General features: G+C 41.5%; 1 protein-coding gene across 1 annotated transcript in view; it reads left to right on the forward strand.

Moving 5' to 3' along the window:
- Positions 1-2,300: 2,300 nt before the first annotated feature.
- LOC147608751 (synaptotagmin-2-like) overlaps positions 2,301-24,191 on the forward strand; it is a 70,048-nt gene continuing 48,157 nt past the window's right edge. Inside the window, exon 1 of the mRNA XM_086788769.1 lies at positions 2,301-2,505. Coding sequence (XP_086644895.1) covers positions 2,395-2,505 — 111 coding nt within the window. The 5' untranslated portion in view covers positions 2,301-2,394. The remainder of the gene's footprint in view (positions 2,506-24,191) is intronic.

Raw genomic sequence — 24,191 nt, forward strand, 5'->3', positions numbered from 1 at the left:
TTTATGCAAATTATTGGAATCTTGTCAACCCTTTTATAAAACCAGTTGTGAGTGAGAACACATGTTGCATTCAAGTAGACATCCCAAAGGAGTTTGATAACATTATTTATGGTAATTGTAGAAGATGTATGGATCTCGAAGATCCAAAGCAAGAAGAGAGGCGATTTGGAGTCTAGATTGGCAAGACATCAAAAATGATACTTTTGTGGCTACTTGGCAAAAGAGGATGAACTTGGCCATCAATTTTAAATTGGTATCGTCATAGGGATGGAAAACGAAGAAAATAGCAACATGGTCTTGTCTATCATAGTTTATTGGAAAGAAAAAAACATGAAAGTGTATTTTAGGGGAATCATAACTTAGCAATGAGTAGTCTCGTGTAAGAAAGAGGCAAAAGAAAAAAGAGAAAGAATACCCTAAGCACAAGTACCTTGATGAAAGTTGATGAGGTGGACATATTTATTAGTCTTACAAAGACAAGGTGTTTGAAGTAGTCAACTATAGCTATTTTCAAACTATAGGAAGATAATCCTTAGGTTGTAAGAGACAAAGATGCTTCACTCACATCATCTTGCAATGCACTAATGTTGTAGAGCATAGTAATGGTGCAAACACCGAGGAAGAATAGTCAAACTTGATGGTGATGATGTATATTTTAATTATGATTTCTAATTATTGATGTTTTTTCTCTGTCTTGTGGATCTACAAGGCGTGTTTACAAGAAGTGGACAATCCATCAAATTGTTAAAGTGTGTAATTTTCATGTTTTTTGTTGGAGTATTTTAACTTAAAAAAATTTCAAGTCATTTTCTTTATTGTTGGTGCTCTGTGTTATTTGAGAAGTTTCAAATTGTTTTTTTTTTGCTTATTTGGAGAATTTACTCTCATGAGTAAAGAGTTTTTGAAATTACTCAAAAAATGCATGGCCACCAGCTTTGGAGAATGAATACTTTTGATTTATTGGAGTTTGGCAACCATCTTTGGAGAATGAATACAAAGTCCTACTATGTGCCAAGCATGAAGCGGGTAAATTTTGTGGAACTATGAACTCATTTCCAAGGTGTATGGATGCCCTTATTTTGATGACTTAGACTATTAAAAAAACTTGAATTTATTAAAACACTACATTGACTAGTATGTGCGATCTTATGCGTGATTCATGTGAATTTTGTTGGTTGTTGGAGACTAACAGGTATAAGCAAACTCGAGTGGGGGAGTTTGTTTTAGATATCTAGACCACTTTAATAAGTATTTGAATGCATATTCTATTTCAAGCCGGCTTAAGACTATTATGTAAGATACAATTCAAGTGCCACTACTCTTTAGTAAAGGTTTGTGAGTAAACCTTTTGAAAGCCATTTCAAAAAGTTTACAAATTTAATGATATGGCCTAAGTAAATACTTACAATGTGTACCTCCTTTGTGAAACCATACAATGTCTTATATAAGATGGAGATTTGGAATTTCCAATAAGCTCGATGATGAATCTAGGACTTTCCCAAACATTCTCTGTGTGTATGTGTGCGCACGCACAATCTCACTCACTCACACTCACACACACACACACACACACTCACACACACACACCCCGGCGGCATTTGCCCAAAAAATACCAATAGACTTATAGTGAAGGTGATTGTTATTATTGCTTGATATTATAGATTTACTAGTTGATTTTGTTGGTAGGATTTTTTCTTTTATGGACCATAGTTTTAGCTCAAGACTGACATGGGATGTTTTCATTTTTGGAGTATAGATTTAGCTTAAGACTGACATGGTCTTTCAGTTATGTATTTAGTCACATAAGTCATTTTTGCCTTTTGAAGATGTTAGTATCTCTTTCTTCTTCTTCTCTCTTCACATGCACTTATTGTCATGCACACGTATGTATGTGCATACACACATTCTCTCTCTCTCTCTCTAACACACACACACAAACAGACACACATAGATAGACAGACACACACACTCACTTTCACACACCTTACACATACACAGAATGAGCTTGCTCGCTTCTGACCCCGGCTCGAAAAACAGAAAAAAAATAAACTTTACATGGAACTCATACACCAGTACAGACCTTTTCCTCAACATTCCTGTGCCAAAAACGTTTCCTTTGCACAATTTAGCCACTATGTTATTACAAGTGTCAGTGGGAATGTGATATTCAATGCAAAAAGTGTCAGTGGGAATGTGATATTCAATGCATGGTTTGTTGGCCGTGGGAAAACCCCCTTAGTACGTAAAGGAAATCGTAAAAGGCTGTTCTCGCCTTTCTGCCTTCAACTTTCACGCTTCCCGCTTCCAGGTTACCTTGTTTTGTATATTCATCCATGCAAGGAGCGCATCTGTTCTGCTGCATCGCTATCCCCCCACCGCCACCACCACATTCCCATGGGTTTCTTCAGCACTATCTTCGGCATCTGCGGTTTCGGTTTCGGCATCGCCATTGGCCTCGTCATCGGCTACTTCCTCTTCATCTACTGGCAGCCTGCCGACGTCAAGGTGCGTTCCTTCTCGTCACTTTTTCGATAGGTTTTCTCTGCTTTTCTGGTGTCTGATCTCCATAGCTAATAAGGAAGCTTCATTACCGACAGACATAGCCAGCATAGCTAACTTCTTATCGCCTAAAAAGCTAGTTTTTGCATCAGTTCCGACAGTGCACCGTTGCCGCCAAGGGCGTTACGCGGCGCTCCGTCTTTTTTTCCATCTTTTTTCTACTAGCTAAAGGATTTTTTTGGGGATTAAAAGGCGAGGAGATCTAGATTAATTGCTGTGGAGCACAGGTTGGCATATGAGAGTGTCCGTCCTGGAGCAAGTCCAGGCAGACAATAAGAGCAGGAAAAGTGCAGCCGCGATGGAGCAGTATAGGTGATCAGACTGGAGAGCTTTGGATGACCATCAGACTGGAGAGCTTTGGATGACCAGGTTAGGGAAGGGTTTGTGCAGCCAAATAAAGCCTCCTGTAGGCAAGGTTTGGCAGCCCTCAAAGGGCTAAACCGTAGGCAAATGTCATGTCTCCTGGATGTGTACTAGCTGCAAGCAGGTCGATTAGCTTACCATCTGAAGGGGGGCTCTGATCTCATATAGAGGCCATATCGCCCCAAGTTTCTCCTCATTCATTCATGCAGCAGCCTTGGCAGCTCTCTAGAGCACAAAACTCAGCCCCAGCGTCAGCTTGAAGCAGCCTGCAAACAAAAACGCAGCAGATCTACAGAGCCTGCAGACTGCAACAGATGTCAGGCACTTGCAGGAGGAGAAGAAAGTAGAACCTTGTATTATATATATATATATATACACACACACATATATATGTATATGTACATATATATGTATGTATATATGTACACATATATGTACATGTACATATACATGTATACATACATATATATGTATATATATGTATGTATGTATACATACATATGTATGTATACAATGTATACATATTACATACAAATGTATGTATGTATCTATATGTATGTATGTATACATACATATGTATGCATATGTACATATGTATGTATACATATACATACATACATACATATCTATGTATGTATATATATGTATGTATGTATACATACATATGCATATGTATGTATGTATACATATACATACATACATACATATGTATGTATGTATACATACATATGTATGTATGTATGTATACATATATATGTATACAATGTATACATACATATGTATGTATACATTGTATGTATACATATGTATACATACATATACATATGTATGTATACATATGTATACATTGTATGTACATATACATATGTATGTATACATATGTATACATTGTATGTATACAATGTATACATATGTATACATACATATGTATATGTATGTATACATATGTATACATACAATGTATACATACATATGTATGTATACATACATATGTATGTATACATACATATGTATGTATACATTGTATACATACATATGTATGTATACATACATATGTATGTATACATTGTATACATACATATGTATGTATACATGACATGTATACATACAATATACATACATATGTATGTATACAATGTATACATACAATACACATACATATGTATGTATACATATGTTATGTATACACATACATATGTATGTATACATACAATATACATACATATGTATGTATACATGTTATGTATACATACAATGTATACATACACATGTATGTATACATACAATGTATACATACATATGTATGTATACATACATATGTATGTATACATACATATGTATGTATACATTGTATGTATACATACATGTGTATGTATACATTGTATGTATACATAACATGTATACATACATATGTATGTATACATACAATATACATAGTGTATGTATACATTGTATGTATACATAACATGTATACATACATATGTATGTATACATACATATGTATGTATACATACAATATACATACATATGTATGTATACATGTTATGTATACATACAATGTATACATACATATGTATGTATACATTGTATGTATACATAACATGTATACATACATATGTATGTATACATACATACATATGTATACATTGTATGTATACATAACATGTATACATACATATGTATACATTGTATGTATACATACAATGTATACATACATATGTATGTATACATAACATGTATACATACATATGTATGTATACATTGTATGTATACATAACATGTATACATACATATGTATGTATACATACAATGTATACATAACATGTTATGTATACATTGTATGTATACATAACATGTTATGTATACATACATGTTACATACATGTTATGTATACATAACATGTTATGTATACATTGTATGTATACATAACATGTTATGTATACATTGTATGTATACATAACATGTTATGTAGACATTGTATGTGTACATATACATAACATGTTATGTATACATTGTATGTGTACATAACATGTTATGTATATACATTGTATGTATACATAACATGTTATGTATACATTGTTATGTATACATAACAATGTATACATAACATGTTATGTATATGTACACATACAATGTCTACATAACATGTTATGTACACATACAATGTATACATAACATGTTATGTATACATACAATGTATATACATAACATGTTATGTATACATACAATGTATACATACAATGTATATACATAACATGTTATGTATACATACAATGTATACATTGTATGTATACATAACATGTTATGTATATACATTGTATGTATACATAACATGTTATGTATACATACAATGTATACATAACATGTTATGTATACATACAATGTATATACATAACATGTTATGTATACATTGTATGTATACATAACATGTTATGTATACATACAATGTATACATACATATGTATGTATACATACAATGTATACATAACATGTTATGTATACATACATATGTATGTATGCATACAATGTATACATAACATGTATGTATACATACATATGTATGTATACATACATATGCATAACATGTTATGTATACATACATTGTATGTATACATACATATGTATGTATGTATACATACATATGTATGTATGTATACATACATATGTATGTATGTATACATACAATGTATACATACATTGTATGTATACATACATTGTATGTATACATACATATGTATGTACATATGTACATACATATGTATGTATACATACAATGTATGTATACATACAATGTATACATACATAACATGTTATGTATACATACATTGTATGTATACATACAATGTATGTATACATACAATGTATGTATACATAACATGTTATGTATACATACAATGTATACATAACATGTTATGTATACATTGTATGTATACATAACATGTTATGTATACATACATTGTATACAACATACATATGTATACAACATACATACATTGTATACAACATACATATGTATACAACATACATATGTATACAACATACATATGTATACATACATATATACATACACATGTATGTATATGTCTGTATACATATGTTGTATACATATGTATGTATACACATACATATACATACATATGTATGTATATATATACATACATATGTATACATGTATACATACATATGTATGTATATGTCTGTATACATATGTATGTTGTATACATATGTATGTTGTATACATATGTATGTATACACATACATACACATACATATGTATACATGTATACATACATATACATACATATGTATGTATACATATGTATGTATAAATACATATACATACATACATATGTATGTATACATATGTATACATACATATGTATGTATGTATACATGTATACATATGTATACATATATATACATATGTATGTAATGTATGTAATGTATTTATACGTACGTATATATGTATGTATATGTATGTATACATACATATGTATACATACATATGTATACATATGTATGTATGTATAGAGTTATATGTATACATACATATAACTGTATACATACATACATACATATGTATGTATACATATGTATACATATATATACATACATACATATGTATGTATACATATATACATACATATGTATACATATGTATGTATACATATGTATACATATATATACATACATACATATGTATGTATACATATATACATACATATGTATACATATGTATGTATGTATGTATATGTATACATACACATACATATATATATATACATGTATATGTATATATATATAGGTATGTATACATATGTATGTATACATACATACATATGTATGTATACATATGTATGTATACATGTATACATACCAATGTATACTTATATACATGTATACATACATACACATATGTATGTATACATGTATACATATATATGTATACATGTATACATATATACATACATGCATATGTATGTATGTACCACATATGTATACATGTATACATACATACATACATACATATGTATGTATACATGTATACATATGTGGTACAAATATACCTATGCATGTATGTATACATATGATTACATATATATGTATACATGTATACATATGTGGTACATATATACATATGTATGTATGTATACATATGTATGTATGTCATATGTATACATACATACATATGTATGTATGTACCACATATGTAAACATGTATACATATAAATGTATACATGTATACATATGTATACATACATACATATATTATGTATGTATGTACCACATATGTATACATGTATACATATATATGTATACATGTATACATATATGTATACATACATTTATACATACATATACATATATATGTATGTGTATATATATACATATGTACACATACATTCATATGTATACATATATATGTATTTGTACGTGTGTATATATGTACACATACATATATATGTATACATATACATGTATATATACATATGTATGTATACATATGTATATATACATATATATGTATGTATATATGTATATATACATATATATGTAGACATATGTATATATATACATACATATGTATATATATACATCTGTATACATATGTATGTATATATATACATTTGTATATATATACATATATATGTATACAAATGTATATACATACATACATATGTATATATATACATATGTATGTATATATATACATTTGTATACATATATGTCACGTGCATCCCGCACTTGGATGCCACGTAGACATTTCTGTACAGAAGGTGCAGGACCTGGGATGGTGAACTGGTCCCATGTGAGCCCAGTCCGGGACGAGTCAGCCAGGGATCCAGAGCTACCAGCTGTGTTGCTTAATGCTTTTATATTTGTTCAAGTGTGTGATTAAAGATTCACTTTCCTTCATGTCCAATTTGTAGAATTGCATTAACAGATTTATCTTTGAATTTTTTGCTTGTATACTAAATAATTTATTGAGTTCATCCCATGCATCTTTTGCCCATTTATCCCTGTGATGTGATGAATGATTTCGTCATTTAAACTGAGTGCAATAAGTCCCAATGCTTTTTCATTCCTGCTCTTCCACTCATTTTTCCCTCTCTCTAGGCATTCATCTCTCCCTTCAACTAATCCCCACAGATTTTTCCTCATGAGCAAATACATGGTTTTTGTCTGCCATGTGTAAAACTGCTCCCCATTAAATTTGGCTATTTCATGTGCTGTACTCATGGTGACGTGAAGGGGTTCTTACCTCTTGATCCAATTTCAAGATTCAAGGGTAGTGTCTACCCTTTTACAACTCAATCTGGTGTTTAATAGATGATTACAACAAATTTATCAGCATAAAATCACCAGAAATTACATTAAATCAAGGGTAACCAATTTGTACGGAATGGTTGGAGTATCAAACCAACTCCAAATTGAAATTTGAAGTTAAAGGGATGTGTATCAGATACCTAATGGTTAATTTGAACCCTCAATTGTACCAAAATATAGTGATTAGCACTGATTAATCACTATATAGTAAATTAATGCTCTATTTTGTGTGCAAAAAACAGAGTATCACCAGTCGTGGGACATAGCTTGTTTTTTCAGCTGGCCGAGTGCTCCTGAGGAGGAATATAAATAGGGTAGGCCTAAATCCCATCATTCATCTCAGTTTTCACCAAGTGCTCAAGCCAATCAAGGGCCAGTCAAGCCAAGGAGATTGCCAAGCCAAGGGGTGGACTTCTGAAGGTAAGGGGCAGGATTTTCCAGCCAAGAAAAGGTCAAGTTTTCTGTATTTGTTTTCAGATGTACATCATTCTAATAAAGCAAATACACCATCCGTGGTGGGGCCCTACAGAGGGTAATTGGGACCCAATACTGTGTCCTCCATCTCCCCCATCTCTCTCTATTTTCTGCACATCTCCTTTCAGTTTGTGCGTTAATTCCGTCGCGAAAAGAGTGCTGATTTCTGAGTTTTGAAGTACCGATCCTTCTCCGAAGGTTCTGCATATTACAGTGGTATTAGAGCCTACTTCAAGGACAAAGATTCAGAAAAGAAAACCAGAAATTTTTTTCGCTCGTGTGGTTGGTTTTTAGACGCCGGTGGACTACCCCTTTCGGAGTGACTCCTGTCCCTCGAAGGACGGTTGGTTTTTAGCCTCCGGAAGTCTCCCACACAGATAGTGGATGGTCAGATTGCGTTCCGGAAAGGAATTGCATTTTCCCGCTATGGCGAGCTTTGGCGACGAGAGAGAACCAGAACCATGGGACCAGAGTGCACCAGGTAGCCCAGCTAGGGCACCAGGCTTGAGTGTCACAGACATGTTCCAGCAGGTGATGCGAGCAATCGCAGACCAGACAGCCAAGTTGGATGAGCAGAAGGCGCGGATCTTGGCTCTGGAGGAGCGTTCTCGCTCTCCAGCGTCGCGTTTTCCATCTCCTCCTCGCTCTCCTTCCGTATCCCGGATACCAGATCCTCGTCTCAGGGACCCTCTCACGGGGTCACAGCCGCAGCCAAGCTTCTTGCTTGAGTTGCAGATGCGTGCCTTGGAGATTCGACAACGAGAAGACGACGCCATGCGACGCGTGGAACACGAGCGTTACCTCAGAGCTTTGGACGCTAGATTGACACCGGTGGCGCCCTTGAATCATTTTCCCGAGAAAATGAATTTCAGTAAGTATAATGGTAAACTCGATCCCACAACTCTTTATTCATGGTTACATCAATTTGAAGCTTACTTTGCCGCAGTTAGGAAAACAGATACTGACAAAGTGATCTTAGCTAGTTGGTACTTGGAAGGTGAGGCCATTCCTTGGTGGACTCAGTGGGCTCATGCCCACACCAGAGCAGGTATGGCAGCTTATGTGTGGGACGAGTTCGTCCGCGACCTTAAGCAGCGGTTTCTACCGCTCCACTACCTTGAGCGACTCGAAGACGAGTTCAGGGGAGCGCGTCAGAACGCGCAACCAGTCCTTCAGTTTGCCAATAAAATTTCGACCTTGTGTCTGCAATTAGGCTTATCTGATTCGGACAAGAAAGGGTAGTTTTTGTATGGCCTGGACACGCAAATCCAATGGGAGGTGCGTATGTTTAGGCCAGCCACCTTTGAGGACGCACTCTCGCTTGCGCAAAGTACAGAAATGAAACACAATGGTGGCAAGCCCAAGACTTCCCAGCCGGCTTCTCCCAAGGCTAACACCTCGGGGGGCAAAAGCCAGAACCAGACGGGGTCTTCCCCAGGACAGAGCCCGGGAGCCTCTGGCTCCAAGAACTCGAACAATGCGTCTAAGCTTACTCCAGACCAGAAAGCGGAGGCAGGCAAGACAGGTGGCAAGTTGAGTGCTGAGGAGCTTTCTCAGTACAAGGAGGAGGGTAGATGTTTCTTTTGTCACACAAAAGGACATACTTCTCGGGATTGTCCGAAGAAGCCTCCAAAGGCCGCCGCCGCCTCCACAGCTTCCGTGGTGAGCACAGCTCCCACACAGACCCCAGCGGCTACCCCTAGTTCTTCAACCCCCGGTGCTTCCGTTGGAGCAATTATTAGCTGGGAGCTCGAAGATAAGCAGAAGGACGCCCATGACCAGGAGTATGAGCGCAACGAATTGCTCAAATCCTTTGGCTACATAGGTGGCCAGAGAGTCGTCGTCTTGTTTGATAGCGGCAGCACGGAGAATGTGGTCACGGAACAGGCCGCTAGGCGTGCCCGTTTCGAGCTGACCTCGGTGGACAAACAGGTTGAGGGTTTTAGCACAGGTATGACAACGAGCGTCAAGTATGAAGCTCTAGGTGCTAAGTTAGTGATTCAGGGCATAGAGTTTGTGTGTGACTTTATGGTTGCCCCTCTTGTAGGAGCCGACATAATTTTGGGTATCCAGTGGTTTCACAAGTTTCTTCCTGATGTCAAGTGGGACAAGCACACGTTCCAGATCAATCGGAATGTGTCAAACACCCCGGTGACCATTAAGTGTGAGCCAGGTATTCCAAACTTTTCGCTCATAAGCCACTTGCAGGCTAAGCGAGCAGTCAGGAAAGGCGCACAGTGTGCGATGATTTACATCCAGACAGCCCAGACGGTGGCCAGTGCTTCCGAGAAGTACTCGGTTCTCCATGAAAAGTTCCAGAAGATTTTTCTTCGGGACAGTCTCCCTCCCCAGCTCCCCCCGTCCAGACCGGAGGATCACAGGATTGACCTCCTCCCAGGCTCGGAACCCCCCAGCAAGTTTTCGTATCGCCTTTCTAAGGCAATGGAATCGGAGTTGGACCGCCAACTCCAAGAATTGTTGCAAGCTGGCTTCATCCGCCCCAGCATGTCGCCATTTGCAGCACCGATCTTGTTTGTCAAGAAGAAAGATGGGTCTTCTCGGTTGTGTGTCGATTATCGTGCACTCAACAAGCTGATACCAAGAGCAGATTCCCGATGCCTCGAATTGACTATATTCTCGAGAGGCTGAATGGAGCACAGGTGTTCTCAAAACTGGATTTAAAGAGTGGGTACCACCAGGTACGGATTGTTGAGGGGGACATCCCCAAGACAGCCTTCCGTACAGAACGGGCCCACTATGAATTTAAGGTCATGCCATTTGGATTGACGAACGCCCCCGCTACATTTAACCGCATGATGATGCGTATTTTCCGGGATTGATTGGAGAGTGTGTGTTCATATTTCTGGACGACATACTCATATTTTCAGCTACAGTTGAGCAGCATGACATTGATGTGGAGAAAGTCCTTAAGTTGCTAGAAAGCAACGAGCTCTATGTCAATGAAAAGAAGTCAGAATTTTATCTGTTCGAGGTACATTACTTGGGATATATAATTAGTGCCGAAGGCATTCGACTTGATCCGGCTAAAGTGGTCGAGATTGTTAACTGGGAAGTACCTCAGACCGCTTATGACATCAGATCATTTGTAAGTATATGCCAGGCATATTCCACCCACATTGACAAGTTTTCCGACCTCTCGGCAGACCTCACCGATCTGCTAAAGGGAGTGAAAACAAGAAGGCAAAAGATTCGAATGACTCCACGAGCGTTGGAGGCATTCCAGAACCTCAAGGTGGCTTTGTTAGAAGCTCCTTGTTTAGCCCTTGCCTTGTGGGACGAACCATTTCAAGTGATCACCGATGCGAGTAACATCGCAATTGGAGGTGTATTGCAACAGAATGGTCATCCGGTAGCTTACATGTCTCGTAAGTTACTGCCCGCCGAAAAGAACTACTCAGTCTATGATCGTGAACTCCTAGCAGTTATACAGGCCTTGAAACATTGGAAACATTTCCTGTATGGCCGTGACTTCGAGGTTCGCACTGACCATCAGGCATTGCGTTGGATTCAGACGATGCCAAGTGCACAGTGGAGTGATCGACAACACCGCTGGAGTCAGATATTCCAGCAGTTCGGTGGCATGATTGAGTACCTTCCAGGAAAGGCCAATCCAGTGGCCGATGCTTTGAGCAGGAAGGGACAAGTATCTACGATTCAGACCACTAGACTTGACCTTGTTGGTACAGGACTAGAAGACATGAAGCACACGTACGCAGATTCCGAGGAATTCGGTACACAGTGGAAACAGGCATTGGATGCCATAGGACCATGCCATTTTCTGATACGCGATGGTTGGCTTTTCTACAAAGGCCGACTATGTGTCATGAAATCATTCCGGGCAGCTCTTCTCCATGATGCCCATGACGCCATTACAGGTGGTCATAGGGGCGTGAATCCGACTCTGGAGAAATTAGAACGGCAATACTATTGGCCAAAGATGAGGCGTGATGTGTTTACATATGTACAACGCTGTGACATTTGTCAAAAGGTGAAAGCTCCTCGTGGAAAGAAGATAGGGTTGTTACAGCCTTTGCTAATTCCTGAGGGTCCTTTCCAGGACATTTCGATGGACTTTGTCACAAATCTACCTCCCAGTCCGAGTAAGTGTAATACGCAGTGTTTAACTATTGTTGATAGGTTCAGCAAATTTCTTATGCTTATTCCTTGCAGGGCCAATGTGACCGCCGAGGATGTTGCCTAGCTATTCATTCGGCATTGGTACCCGATTGGCGGGATTCCTAGAACCATAGTGTCAGACCGAGATGCCAAGTTTACCAGTCATTTTTGGAGGGCATTGTTTGATAATTTTGGTACTAAGTTGAATTTTTCCAGTGCATTCCAACCACAGACAGATGGCCAGATAGAGATATACAACCAGTTGGCCTTTGATGTGCTGAAGTGTTATGTCCACGATCAGCAAGGTAAGTGGGAATCGTTTTTGCCTTTAGTTCAAGCTGTTTTGAATGACTCTTTTTCTTCAGCTATTGGCAGGACTCCATATGAGACAGCATTTGGAAGGCCTTTCCAGTCATTGTTAACCAGGACTTCGTCTTCAGTACCTGAGGCAAACAGAGTGACGGAGTCTTACCAGGAGATCCTAGAGTCCGTTAAAGACAGATTGGCTAAAGCGCAAGAGGCTCTTTGCTTCATAATCCGAAGATACACCCAATCCCCTTCCGAAAACTTCATGTCCCTTCGGTCTTTATTGGCCTGTCGAGTGTTGAAGCAGGTGGGCAAACGATGCCCAAAGTTGTCTTTCAAGAGCTTCGGACCATTTTCCATCCGGAAAAAGATTAATGAGGTGTCTATGCAGTTAAAGCTACCTCCGAGTTGGACTATGCATGATGTATTTCATGTCAGTTGGTTAAAGCCATATGCAGGTCCACCCCCTTCAGAGGTTAAAGACGAAGCGGAACCAGACATTATTGATGAAGCAGAAGTAATGGTTCCCGAACAGATCCTTCTGCACCGTTTCAAGCATGGCTCAGGCCGAAGACTACGACAGTTCCTCACGAAGTTTCAGGACCGAGGAACTCATGAAGCGGTATGGCTCGACAAAGAATTTTTCGAAGACTATCCGGCATTCTTGACGGATTATGTGGAGGCTATGCAGCTTCCGTCAAGTTAAGCAGAAGGGGATGTCACGTGCATCCTGCACTTGGATGCCACGTAGACATTTCTGTACAGAAGGTGCAGGACCTGGGATGGTGAACTGGTCCCATGTGAGCCCAGTCCGGGACGAGTCAGCCAGGGATCCATCTCAGTCGTCCGAGGTCAGGTGTGCACTGTCCTGCACATGAAACAGTGCCAGTCCGCGCTGTGAGTCTCCCTCTAGAATGATGTCAGTGGTTCTGTGTATCTGGTATGGTGCCGGATGCCAGATCACTGAGTAGATTATGTTTAGGACAAGGGGCCAGCCCATAGGGCTACCCCGGAGCTTAGTATGGGCATGGGAATGGTGTGAAACCATCCCCATGAGGGCCAGGAAGGCCCAGGCTGAACCCACCAGCCATGGAGAGGCTGTAGGACAGCCCTAGGGCACAGATAAGGCAATCTCCAGGAGATTACAGCCTTTATATGGCTGTAGGGCATGTATGGGGCAGCCCATACAGGCTGCCCAACCTTGGGATTGTGGACAAAAGTGGTGTCCAGCCAATCAGAAGCAGGCGCATCACTTTCAGCCTGTTAGGAAAAAAAGGTAGTATTTTTTGGGATTTAATTCAGCATTTATTGCTGAATTTCACCAGTCGTGGGACATAGCTTGTTTTTTAGCTGGCCGACTGCTCCTGAGGAGGAATATAAATAGGGTAGGCCTAAATCCCATCATTCATCTCAGTTTTCACCAAGTGCTCAAGCCAATCAAGGGCCAGTCAAGCCAAGGAGATTGCCAAGCAAAGGGGTGGACTTCTGAAGGTCAAGGGCAGGATTTTCCAGCCAAGAAAAGGTCAAGTTTTCTGTATTTGTTTTCAGATTTACATCATTCTAATAAAGCAAATACACCATCCGTGGTGGGGGCCCTACAGAGGGTAATTGGGACCCAATACTGTGTCCTCTCCATCTCTCCCATCTCTCTCTATTTTTTGCACATCTCCTTTCAGTTTGTGCGTTAATTCCGTCGCGAAAAGAGTGCTGATTTCTGAGTTTTGAAGTACCGATCCTTCTCCGAAGCTTCCGCATATTACAATATATATGTATATATATACATATGTATGTATATATATAGACATATGTATGTACATATACATACGTATGTATGTATATATACATACGTATGTATGTATATATATAGACATATGTATGTACATATACATACGTATGTATGTACATATACATACGTATGTCTGTATATATACATACATATACATACGTTGTCGTGACGTGGGCGGTGTTGCTGGGAAAGCACGAGGCTTCTGGCTGTGAGAGTAACAAGTCACCAAAGACGGCATTCACATTCTCATTTCACATAACCTCTTGCTTGATTACATGACAACACAAAATCTACATGAGATACAACTCAAAGGTGCTGATTTTTTACATGAAGAGAAGGTATTCACACCAAAACATTAACTGTCTGTCTCCTTTACTCCTCCAAAAACAGAACATCAATCCCTCCCATACTTATGTGGCTGGAATATGAGATATGCATCATTTGTAAGCACATCCATTGTTTAAGAAAGCATTAATTGGTGGAGTAGTTTGGCCAGATTCAGTCCTCACAATACCTGGACCTGCTCATTTATTTCGGCATCATTGGAGCACTTCCTCATACCTTGGTGCAGCAGCTTGAGCAGGCATCCTGGGCCTAGTCATTTCCCTCCTCAACCTGGCTGCAGCCCTCAGACTCTTCCACAACTCCTCTCTGCCAACCTGCAGAATCACCAGCAGGGCCTTCCTCTACCCGTCGGTCCACTGACCTTGCCAGCTGTGCTCCCTTCAGTTCCAGACGGCTGCAGCTGCATATCACCAGCTCGGCCTCCTCTTACCAAGCGGCTCCACGCCTCTGCTCCTGAGAGTCACCAAACGGCCACCTTCTTTACGCACACCAAAGGCCACCCCAGCAGTTTCACCCGACTATCTCCACATGGCTCTACTCTGTCAGTTGATGCCCTCATCGTTGATATACCCTGCCACAGCAGCTGTCAAGACCAAAATGAGGCCACTACTCTTATCATCCCTTGCGCACCCCCCAGAGGCTTACACCCTTTTTCTGCAGCAGCTGCCGCTCCCTTTTCTCTGGTTACCTGCTGCGCCTCCGTAAGGTGATTCCCCCTCCAGTATCCAGTCTGTCCACCAGCAGTGCCGGTGTTCCTCTCTATCACACACGATCTCCCCCTTGTATATCTGCTGCTGCGAGCCTGTTTTCCCGTCACACACACGTACCAGGCCAACCTTCTCGCTAGTAGCCAGAGGCCACTTCCCCAGCCTGCTCCTCTGCTGCGCATCCCATTTCAAAGGCGGCCCTCTTCTTCGTGTGTGGCTGCGCCCTCTCACCCGCTCTCCAAGCTTCGGGTCCGCGCTGCAGCTGTTTCCCTTGGCTTCTCCCTCCGAGAGCCGGCTCCTCTCTTTTTTTCATAGGCGGCCTCTACACCAGCCTTCCAACTCACCAGCTTCGCCACCTTTCTAGAAGAGGCGCTGGCAGCATCATTAACCTCCACGTAGCTTTTTTTTATTAATGGCCATATTTACTATTATTTATTTTATTTAATGCCTGGGAGATGGCCATCCAATTATACTTCTTTTCATACCATGTCAAGGCACATTGGTCACATCATCAATTGCTTGCCGGTTTCCACACATTCAAACCCAGCCTTCCAGTGCCCATGCTTCCATACCTTCAACACATCCCACTTATCCGTGGGGACGCGTACACATATCTGGCCATCGAAGAGCGGATATCAACTCAAGCTGACCATGTTCCAGACCGGCCTCAAAACAAAACCATCCACAAAATTACTCTGCCAATGCATTCACAGGCAAAACCTTCACACACGCCATACATCCCGTATGTACACAGACACTTAATCCCATGCATCTGGATTTGCATTTAATGGCCTCACATGCATGGTTTCACACCATAGACGTGCCGTGGCACGACATCCACCCCCTCTAAACCTGCACATCCTCTGGTATGTGCCACACAGGTCCTGTATCTTAGCAATCACATCTGAATGATTCTGCTTTCCCACCTGGATCAAATACCAATCGCTTTTGGCATATGTGCCATATCCTTTGCTCGTATGAAGCCCTATCCTCTCTTAGATTCCCTGCATATGCATAATTACCCTCATCATTCAAAGTGGGATGCTCTTCAAAATGATTTGCTTCAAAATTTTCCTCAGGCCATGTTTGAAGCCTTTGCACCACATATTGTATGGCCACACCAAATAACAACTGCATTAACAGCATGGAACACACACTTGATAACATCCCATCCAAATCTACCTTGCCTCGATCCAGCTCACCCACTGACAAACATTCATTCTTCTCATCCAATGACGGAAAAGCATCAACACATACAAAGTCCAACAAGGCATCATCGAGAATAGCCTCCAGCTCTGAATCAATCTCATCACAATCATTTGGCTCACATAACACCTGCACATCCTCACTTGCAACCAACAGTTGACTAGCATCAAGCATAGAAGAGCTCAAAGCTGATGGGGATCTATTATATACCATGAAATCATCCAATGCATCATCTAGGATAGCATCCAATCCAGGATCAATCACATTGAAGCCATTATTATCTTGCAATCCCACATGTTGATTATCATGAACATTCATACCCCCATAGCTATATCCATTTGGTTGCTCATGTGCAGCCTCATGAGGCTCTGTGATGACCACACTTTGCATATCCTGCATGTTATCTCCCAGTATTTCTTGATACCTGTCTGCAGATGGGCTTAGAATTTTGGGTCCCTCATCCAAGTATCCTTGAATCTGTATATCATTGAACCCTGTATGATCCAAAAAGACAGATTCAATTTCCCTCTCCAAATCATCATCATAAACAGGCTTCCAAGCTCGAGATTGTTGCTCACAAATGTGGTTGCAAGGTAACCCTGACACTGATGACATAGCATCACCCTGTTTATTGTTGGAACACCCAGTTAGCATTCCAGAATAACCCAAATCCAAAGAACCTTGGCAACCAGCTTCAGAAGCAACATCACTGTTGGAATCACCCATATCACTCACCCCCTCTAAATCAATCACACATACTTGTGGCCCATCTGCATATTCATGTACATCATCCTGCTTATAAGCATCATAACCAGATAAGAATGCAGTAATGATAGCATCTTCTTCTTGTCTTAGATCTTCAAACTCTGCAATCATGCTTTCAGCAAGAAGCATTGGTTCCTGCTGTTCTTCACACATATGATACGACCCCTGAGGAATACCCTTCAAATGTGTCTCCTCAAGCATAGGCATACATACATCATGTGGTATGATTATAGGACCCTGTATGTCTGCACCCAAGGAAATCAGATTATACTTGCACAGTTCACCCATTGCATCTTTTTGAGTCTGTAGCAAAGCATCACTTTTGGCATTGTGAAGGCCTTGTTGCTCACTAATGGCTTTTTGCAGTCCCAATTTAGCATAAACAGCCTCCACAATCTCTGTATCAGCCTTGAATAGCAATTGATTGTCCTCCATAAGACATGCATCAACAACCGCTTCTAAATTGGCTCGGATTGTTTGCTGGAACACTATCACAGCTCACATTATACCTGGAACTCGCATAAATAAGTGCATCTGCAAAATCATTCCATCGTTTGGAGTGATACTCTGCTAGTTCCAGCACTTCATCTTTTAAATCAGGACTTACAAGGTATGCAAAAGATGCAATCATCATGTTTTCTGGAACCCCTTGATTCTTCATCTCTGTCTCGTAACACCTTAGATAGCTTTCTGGATCATAACCATCAAATATATTGACCCTGTCATATACCAATTGCACCGCAATTTCCACTGCTTCCTGATTTCGCTTTTCTTCTTCAATCTTCCTGAACCGCTCTTCAAGCTCTTTCATCTCTGCATACAAATGCTCCATTTTGCTAGCCATCTCTACGTACTCTCACCCCAGCGGTTTCACGTCGGGTTCACCAAAGATGTCGTGACGTGGGCGGTGTTGCTGGGAAAGCACGAGGCTTCTGGCTGTGAGAGTAACAAGTCACCAAAGACGGCATTCACATTCTCATTTCACATAACCTCTTGCTTGATTACATGACAACACAAAATCTACATGAGATACAACTCAAAGGTGCTGATTTTTTACATGAAGAGAAAGTATTCACACCAAAACATTAACTGTCTGTCTCCTTTACTCCTCCAAAAACAGAACATCAATCCCTCCCATACTTATGTGGCTGGAATATGAGATATGCATCATTTGTAAGCACATCCATTGTTTAAGAAAGCATTAATTGGTGGAGTAGTTTGGCCAGATTCAGTCCTCACAATACCTGGACCTGCTCATTTATTTCGGCATCATTGGAGCACTTCCTCATACCTTGGTGCAGCAGCTTGAGCAGGCATCCTGGGCCTAGTCATTTCCCTCCTCAACCTGGCTGCAGCCCTCAGACTCTTCCACAACTCCTCTCTGCCAACCTGCAGAATCACCAGCAGGGCCTTCCTCTACCCGTCGGTCCACTGACCTTGCCAGCTGCGCTCCCTTCAGTTCCAGACGGCTGCAGCTGCATATCACCAGCTCGGCCTCCTCTTACCAAGCGGCTCCACGCCTCTGCTCCTGAGAGTCACCAAACGGCCACCTTCTTTACGCACACCAAAGGCCACCCCAGCAGTTTCACCCGACTATCTCCACATGGCTCTACTCTGTCAGTTGATGCCCTCATCGTTGATATACCCTGCCACAGCAGCTGTCAAGACCAAAATGAGGCCACTACTCTTATCATCCCTTGCGCACCCCCCAGAGGCTTACACCCTTTTTCTGCAGCAGCTGCCGCTCCCTTTTCTCTGGTTACCTGCTGCGCCTCCGTAAGGTGATTCCCCCTCCAGTATCCAGTCTGTCCACCAGCAGTGCCGGTGTTCCTCTCTATCACACACGATCTCCCCCTTGTATATCTGCTGCTGCGAGCCTGTTTTCCCGTCACACACACGTACCAGGCCAACCTTCTCGCTAGTAGCCAGAGGCCACTTCCCCAGCCTGCTCCTCTGCTGCGCATCCCATTTCAAAGGCGGCCCTCTTCTTCGTGTGTGGCTGCGCCCTCTCACCCGCTCTCCAAGCTTCGGGTCCGCGCTGCAGCTGTTTCCCTTGGCTTCTCCCTCCGAGAGCCGGCTCCTCTCTTTTTTTCATAGGCGGCCTCTACACCAGCCTTCCAACTCACCAGCTTCGCCACCTTTCTAGAAGAGGCGCTGGCAGCATCATTAACCTCCACGTAGCTTTTTTTTATTAATGGCCATATTTACTATTATTTATTTTATTTAATGCCTGGGAGATGGCCATCCAATTATACTTCTTTTCATACCATGTCAAGGCACATTGGCCACATCATCAATTGCTTGCCGGTTTCCACACATTCAAACCCAGCCTTCCAGTGCCCATGCTTCCATACCTTCAACACATCCCACTTATCCGTGGGGACGCGTACACATATCTGGCCATCGAAGAGCTGATATCAACTCAAGCTGACCATGTTCCAGACCGGCCTCAAAACAAAACCATCCACAAAATTACTCTGCCAATGCATTCACAGGCAAAACCTTCACACACGCCATACATCCCGTATGTACACAGACACTTAATCCCATGCATCTGGATTTGCATTTAATGGCCTCACATGCATGGTTTCACACCATAGACGTGCCGTGGCACGACATCCACCCCCTCTAAACCTGCACATCCTCTGGTATGTGCCACACAGGTCCTGTATCTTAGCAATCACATCTGAATGATTCTGCTTTCCCACCTGGATCAAATACCAATCGCTTTTGGCATATGTGCCATATCCTTTGCTCGTATGAAGCCCTATCCTCTCTTAGATTCCCTGCATATGCATAATTACCCTCATCATTCAAAGTGGGATGCTCTTCAAAATGATTTGCTTCAAAATTTTCCTCAGGCCATGTTTGAAGCCTTTGCACCACATATTGTATGGCCACACCAAATAACAACTGCATTAACAGCATGGAACACACACTTGATAACATCCCATCCAAATCTACCTTGCCTCGATCCAGCTCACCCACTGACAAACATTCATTCTTCTCATCCAATGACGGAAAAGCATCAACACATACAAAGTCCAACAAGGCATCATCGAGAATAGCCTCCAGCTCTGAATCAATCTCATCACAATCATTTGGCTCACATAACACCTGCACATCCTCACTTGCAACCAACAGTTGACTAGCATCAAGCATAGAAGAGCTCAAAGCTGATGGGGATCTATTATATACCATGAAATCATCCAATGCATCATCTAGGATAGCATCCAATCCAGGATCAATCACATTGAAGCCATTATTATCTTGCAATCCCACATGTTGATTATCATGAACATTCATACCCCCATAGCTATATCCATTTGGTTGCTCATGTGCAGCCTCATGAGGCTCTGTGATGACCACACTTTGCATATCCTGCATGTTATCTCCCAGTATTTCTTGATACCTGTCTGCAGATGGGCTTAGAATTTTGGGTCCCTCATCCAAGTATCCTTGAATCTGTATATCATTGAACCCTGTATGATCCAAAAAGACAGATTCAATTTCCCTCTCCAAATCATCATCATAAACAGGCTTCCAAGCTCGAGATTGTTGCTCACAAATGTGGTTGCAAGGTAACCCTGACACTGATGACATAGCATCACCCTGTTTATTGTTGGAACACCCAGTTAGCATTCCAGAATAACCCAAATCCAAAGAACCTTGGCAACCAGCTTCAGAAGCAACATCACTGTTGGAATCACCCATATCACTCACCCCCTCTAAATCAATCACACATACTTGTGGCCCATCTGCATATTCATGTACATCATCCTGCTTATAAGCATCATAACCAGATAAGAATGCAGTAATGATAGCATCTTCTTCTTGTCTTAGATCTTCAAACTCTGCAATCATGCTTTCAGCAAGAAGCATTGGTTCCTGCTGTTCTTCACACATATGATACGACCCCTGAGGAATACCCTTCAAATGTGTCTCCTCAAGCATAGGCATACATACATCATGTGGTATGATTATAGGACCCTGTATGTCTGCACCCAAGGAAATCAGATTATACTTGCACAGTTCACCCATTGCATCTTTTTGAGTCTGTAGCAAAGCATCACTTTTGGCATTGTGAAGGCCTTGTTGCTCACTAATGGCTTTTTGCAGTCCCAATTTAGCATAAACAGCCTCCACAATCTCTGTATCAGCCTTGAATAGCAATTGATTGTCCTCCATAAGACATGCATCAACAACCGCTTCTAAATTGGCTCGGATTGTTGCTGGAACACTATCACAGCTCACATTATACCTGGAACTCGCATAAATAAGTGCATCTGCAAAATCATTCCATTGTTTGGAGTGATACTCTGCTAGTTCCAGCACTTCATCTTTTAAATCAGGACTTACAAGGTATGCAAAAGATGCAATCATCATGTTTTCTGGAACCCCTTGATTCTTCATCTCTGTCTCGTAACACCTTAGATAGCTTTCTGGATCATAACCATCAAATATATTGACCCTGTCATATACCAATTGCACCGCAATTTCCACTGCTTCCTGATTTCGCTTTTCTTCTTCAATCTTCCTGAACCGCTCTTCAAGCTCTTTCATCTCTGCATACAAATGCTCCATTTTGCTAGCCATCTCTACGTACTCTCACCCCAGCGGTTTCACGTCGGGTTCACCAAAGATGTCGTGACGTGGGCGGTGTTGCTGGGAAAGCACGAGGCTTCTGGCTGTGAGAGTAACAAGTCACCAAAGACGGCATTCACATTCTCATTTCACATAACCTCTTGCTTGATTACATGACAACACAAAATCTACATGAGATACAACTCAAAGGTGCTGATTTTTTACATGAAGAGAAGGTATTCACACCAAAACATTAACTGTCTGTCTCCTTTACTCCTCCAAAAACAGAACATCAATCCCTCCCATACTTATGTGGCTGGAATATGAGATATGCATCATTTGTAAGCACATCCATTGTTTAAGAAAGCATTAATTGGTGGAGTAGTTTGGCCAGATTCAGTCCTCACAATACCTGGACCTGCTCATTTATTTCGGCATCATTGGAGCACTTCCTCATACCTTGGTGCAGCAGCTTGAGCAGGCATCCTGGGCCTAGTCATTTCCCTCCTCAACCTGGCTGCAGCCCTCAGACTCTTCCACAACTCCTCTCTGCCAACCTGCAGAATCACCAGCAGGGCCTTCCTCTACCCGTCGGTCCACTGACCTTGCCAGCTGCGCTCCCTTCAGTTCCAGACGGCTGCAGCTGCATATCACCAGCTCGGCCTCCTCTTACCAAGCGGCTCCACGCCTCTGCTCCTGAGAGTCACCAAACGGCCACCTTCTTTACGCACACCAAAGGCCACCCCAGCAGTTTCACCCGACTATCTCCACATGGCTCTACTCTGTCAGTTGATGCCCTCATCGTTGATATACCCTGCCACAGCAGCTGTCAAGACCAAAATGAGGCCACTACTCTTATCATCCCTTGCGCACCCCCCAGAGGCTTACACCCTTTTTCTGCAGCAGCTGCCGCTCCCTTTTCTCTGGTTACCTGCTGCGCCTCCGTAAGGTGATTCCCCCTCCAGTATCCAGTCTGTCCACCAGCAGTGCCGGTGTTCCTCTCTATCACACACGATCTCCCCCTTGTATATCTGCTGCTGCGAGCCTGTTTTCCCGTCACACACACGTACCAGGCCAACCTTCTCGCTAGTAGCCAGAGGCCACTTCCCCAGCCTGCTCCTCTGCTGCGCATCCCATTTCAAAGGCGGCCCTCTTCTTCGTGTGTGGCTGCGCCCTCTCACCCGCTCTCCAAGCTTCGGGTCCGCGCTGCAGCTGTTTCCCTTGGCTTCTCCCTCCGAGAGCCGGCTCCTCTCTTTTTTTCATAGGCGGCCTCTACACCAGCCTTCCAACTCACCAGCTTCGCCACCTTTCTAGAAGAGGCGCTGGCAGCATCATTAACCTCCACGTAGCTTTTTTTTATTAATGGCCATATTTACTATTATTTATTTTATTTAATGCCTGGGAGATGGCCATCCAATTATACTTCTTTTCATACCATGTCAAGGCACATTGGCCACATCATCAATTGCTTGCCGGTTTCCACACATTCAAACCCAGCCTTCCAGTGCCCATGCTTCCATACCTTCAACACATCCCACTTATCCGTGGGGACGCGTACACATATCTGGCCATCGAAGAGCTGATATCAACTCAAGCTGACCATGTTCCAGACCGGCCTCAAAACAAAACCA

This window comes from Cibotium barometz, chromosome 52, assembly GCF_041138505.1.
Source record: "Cibotium barometz isolate CiBa-2024 chromosome 52, ASM4113850v1, whole genome shotgun sequence".
NCBI lineage: Eukaryota > Viridiplantae > Streptophyta > Polypodiopsida > Cyatheales > Cibotiaceae > Cibotium > Cibotium barometz.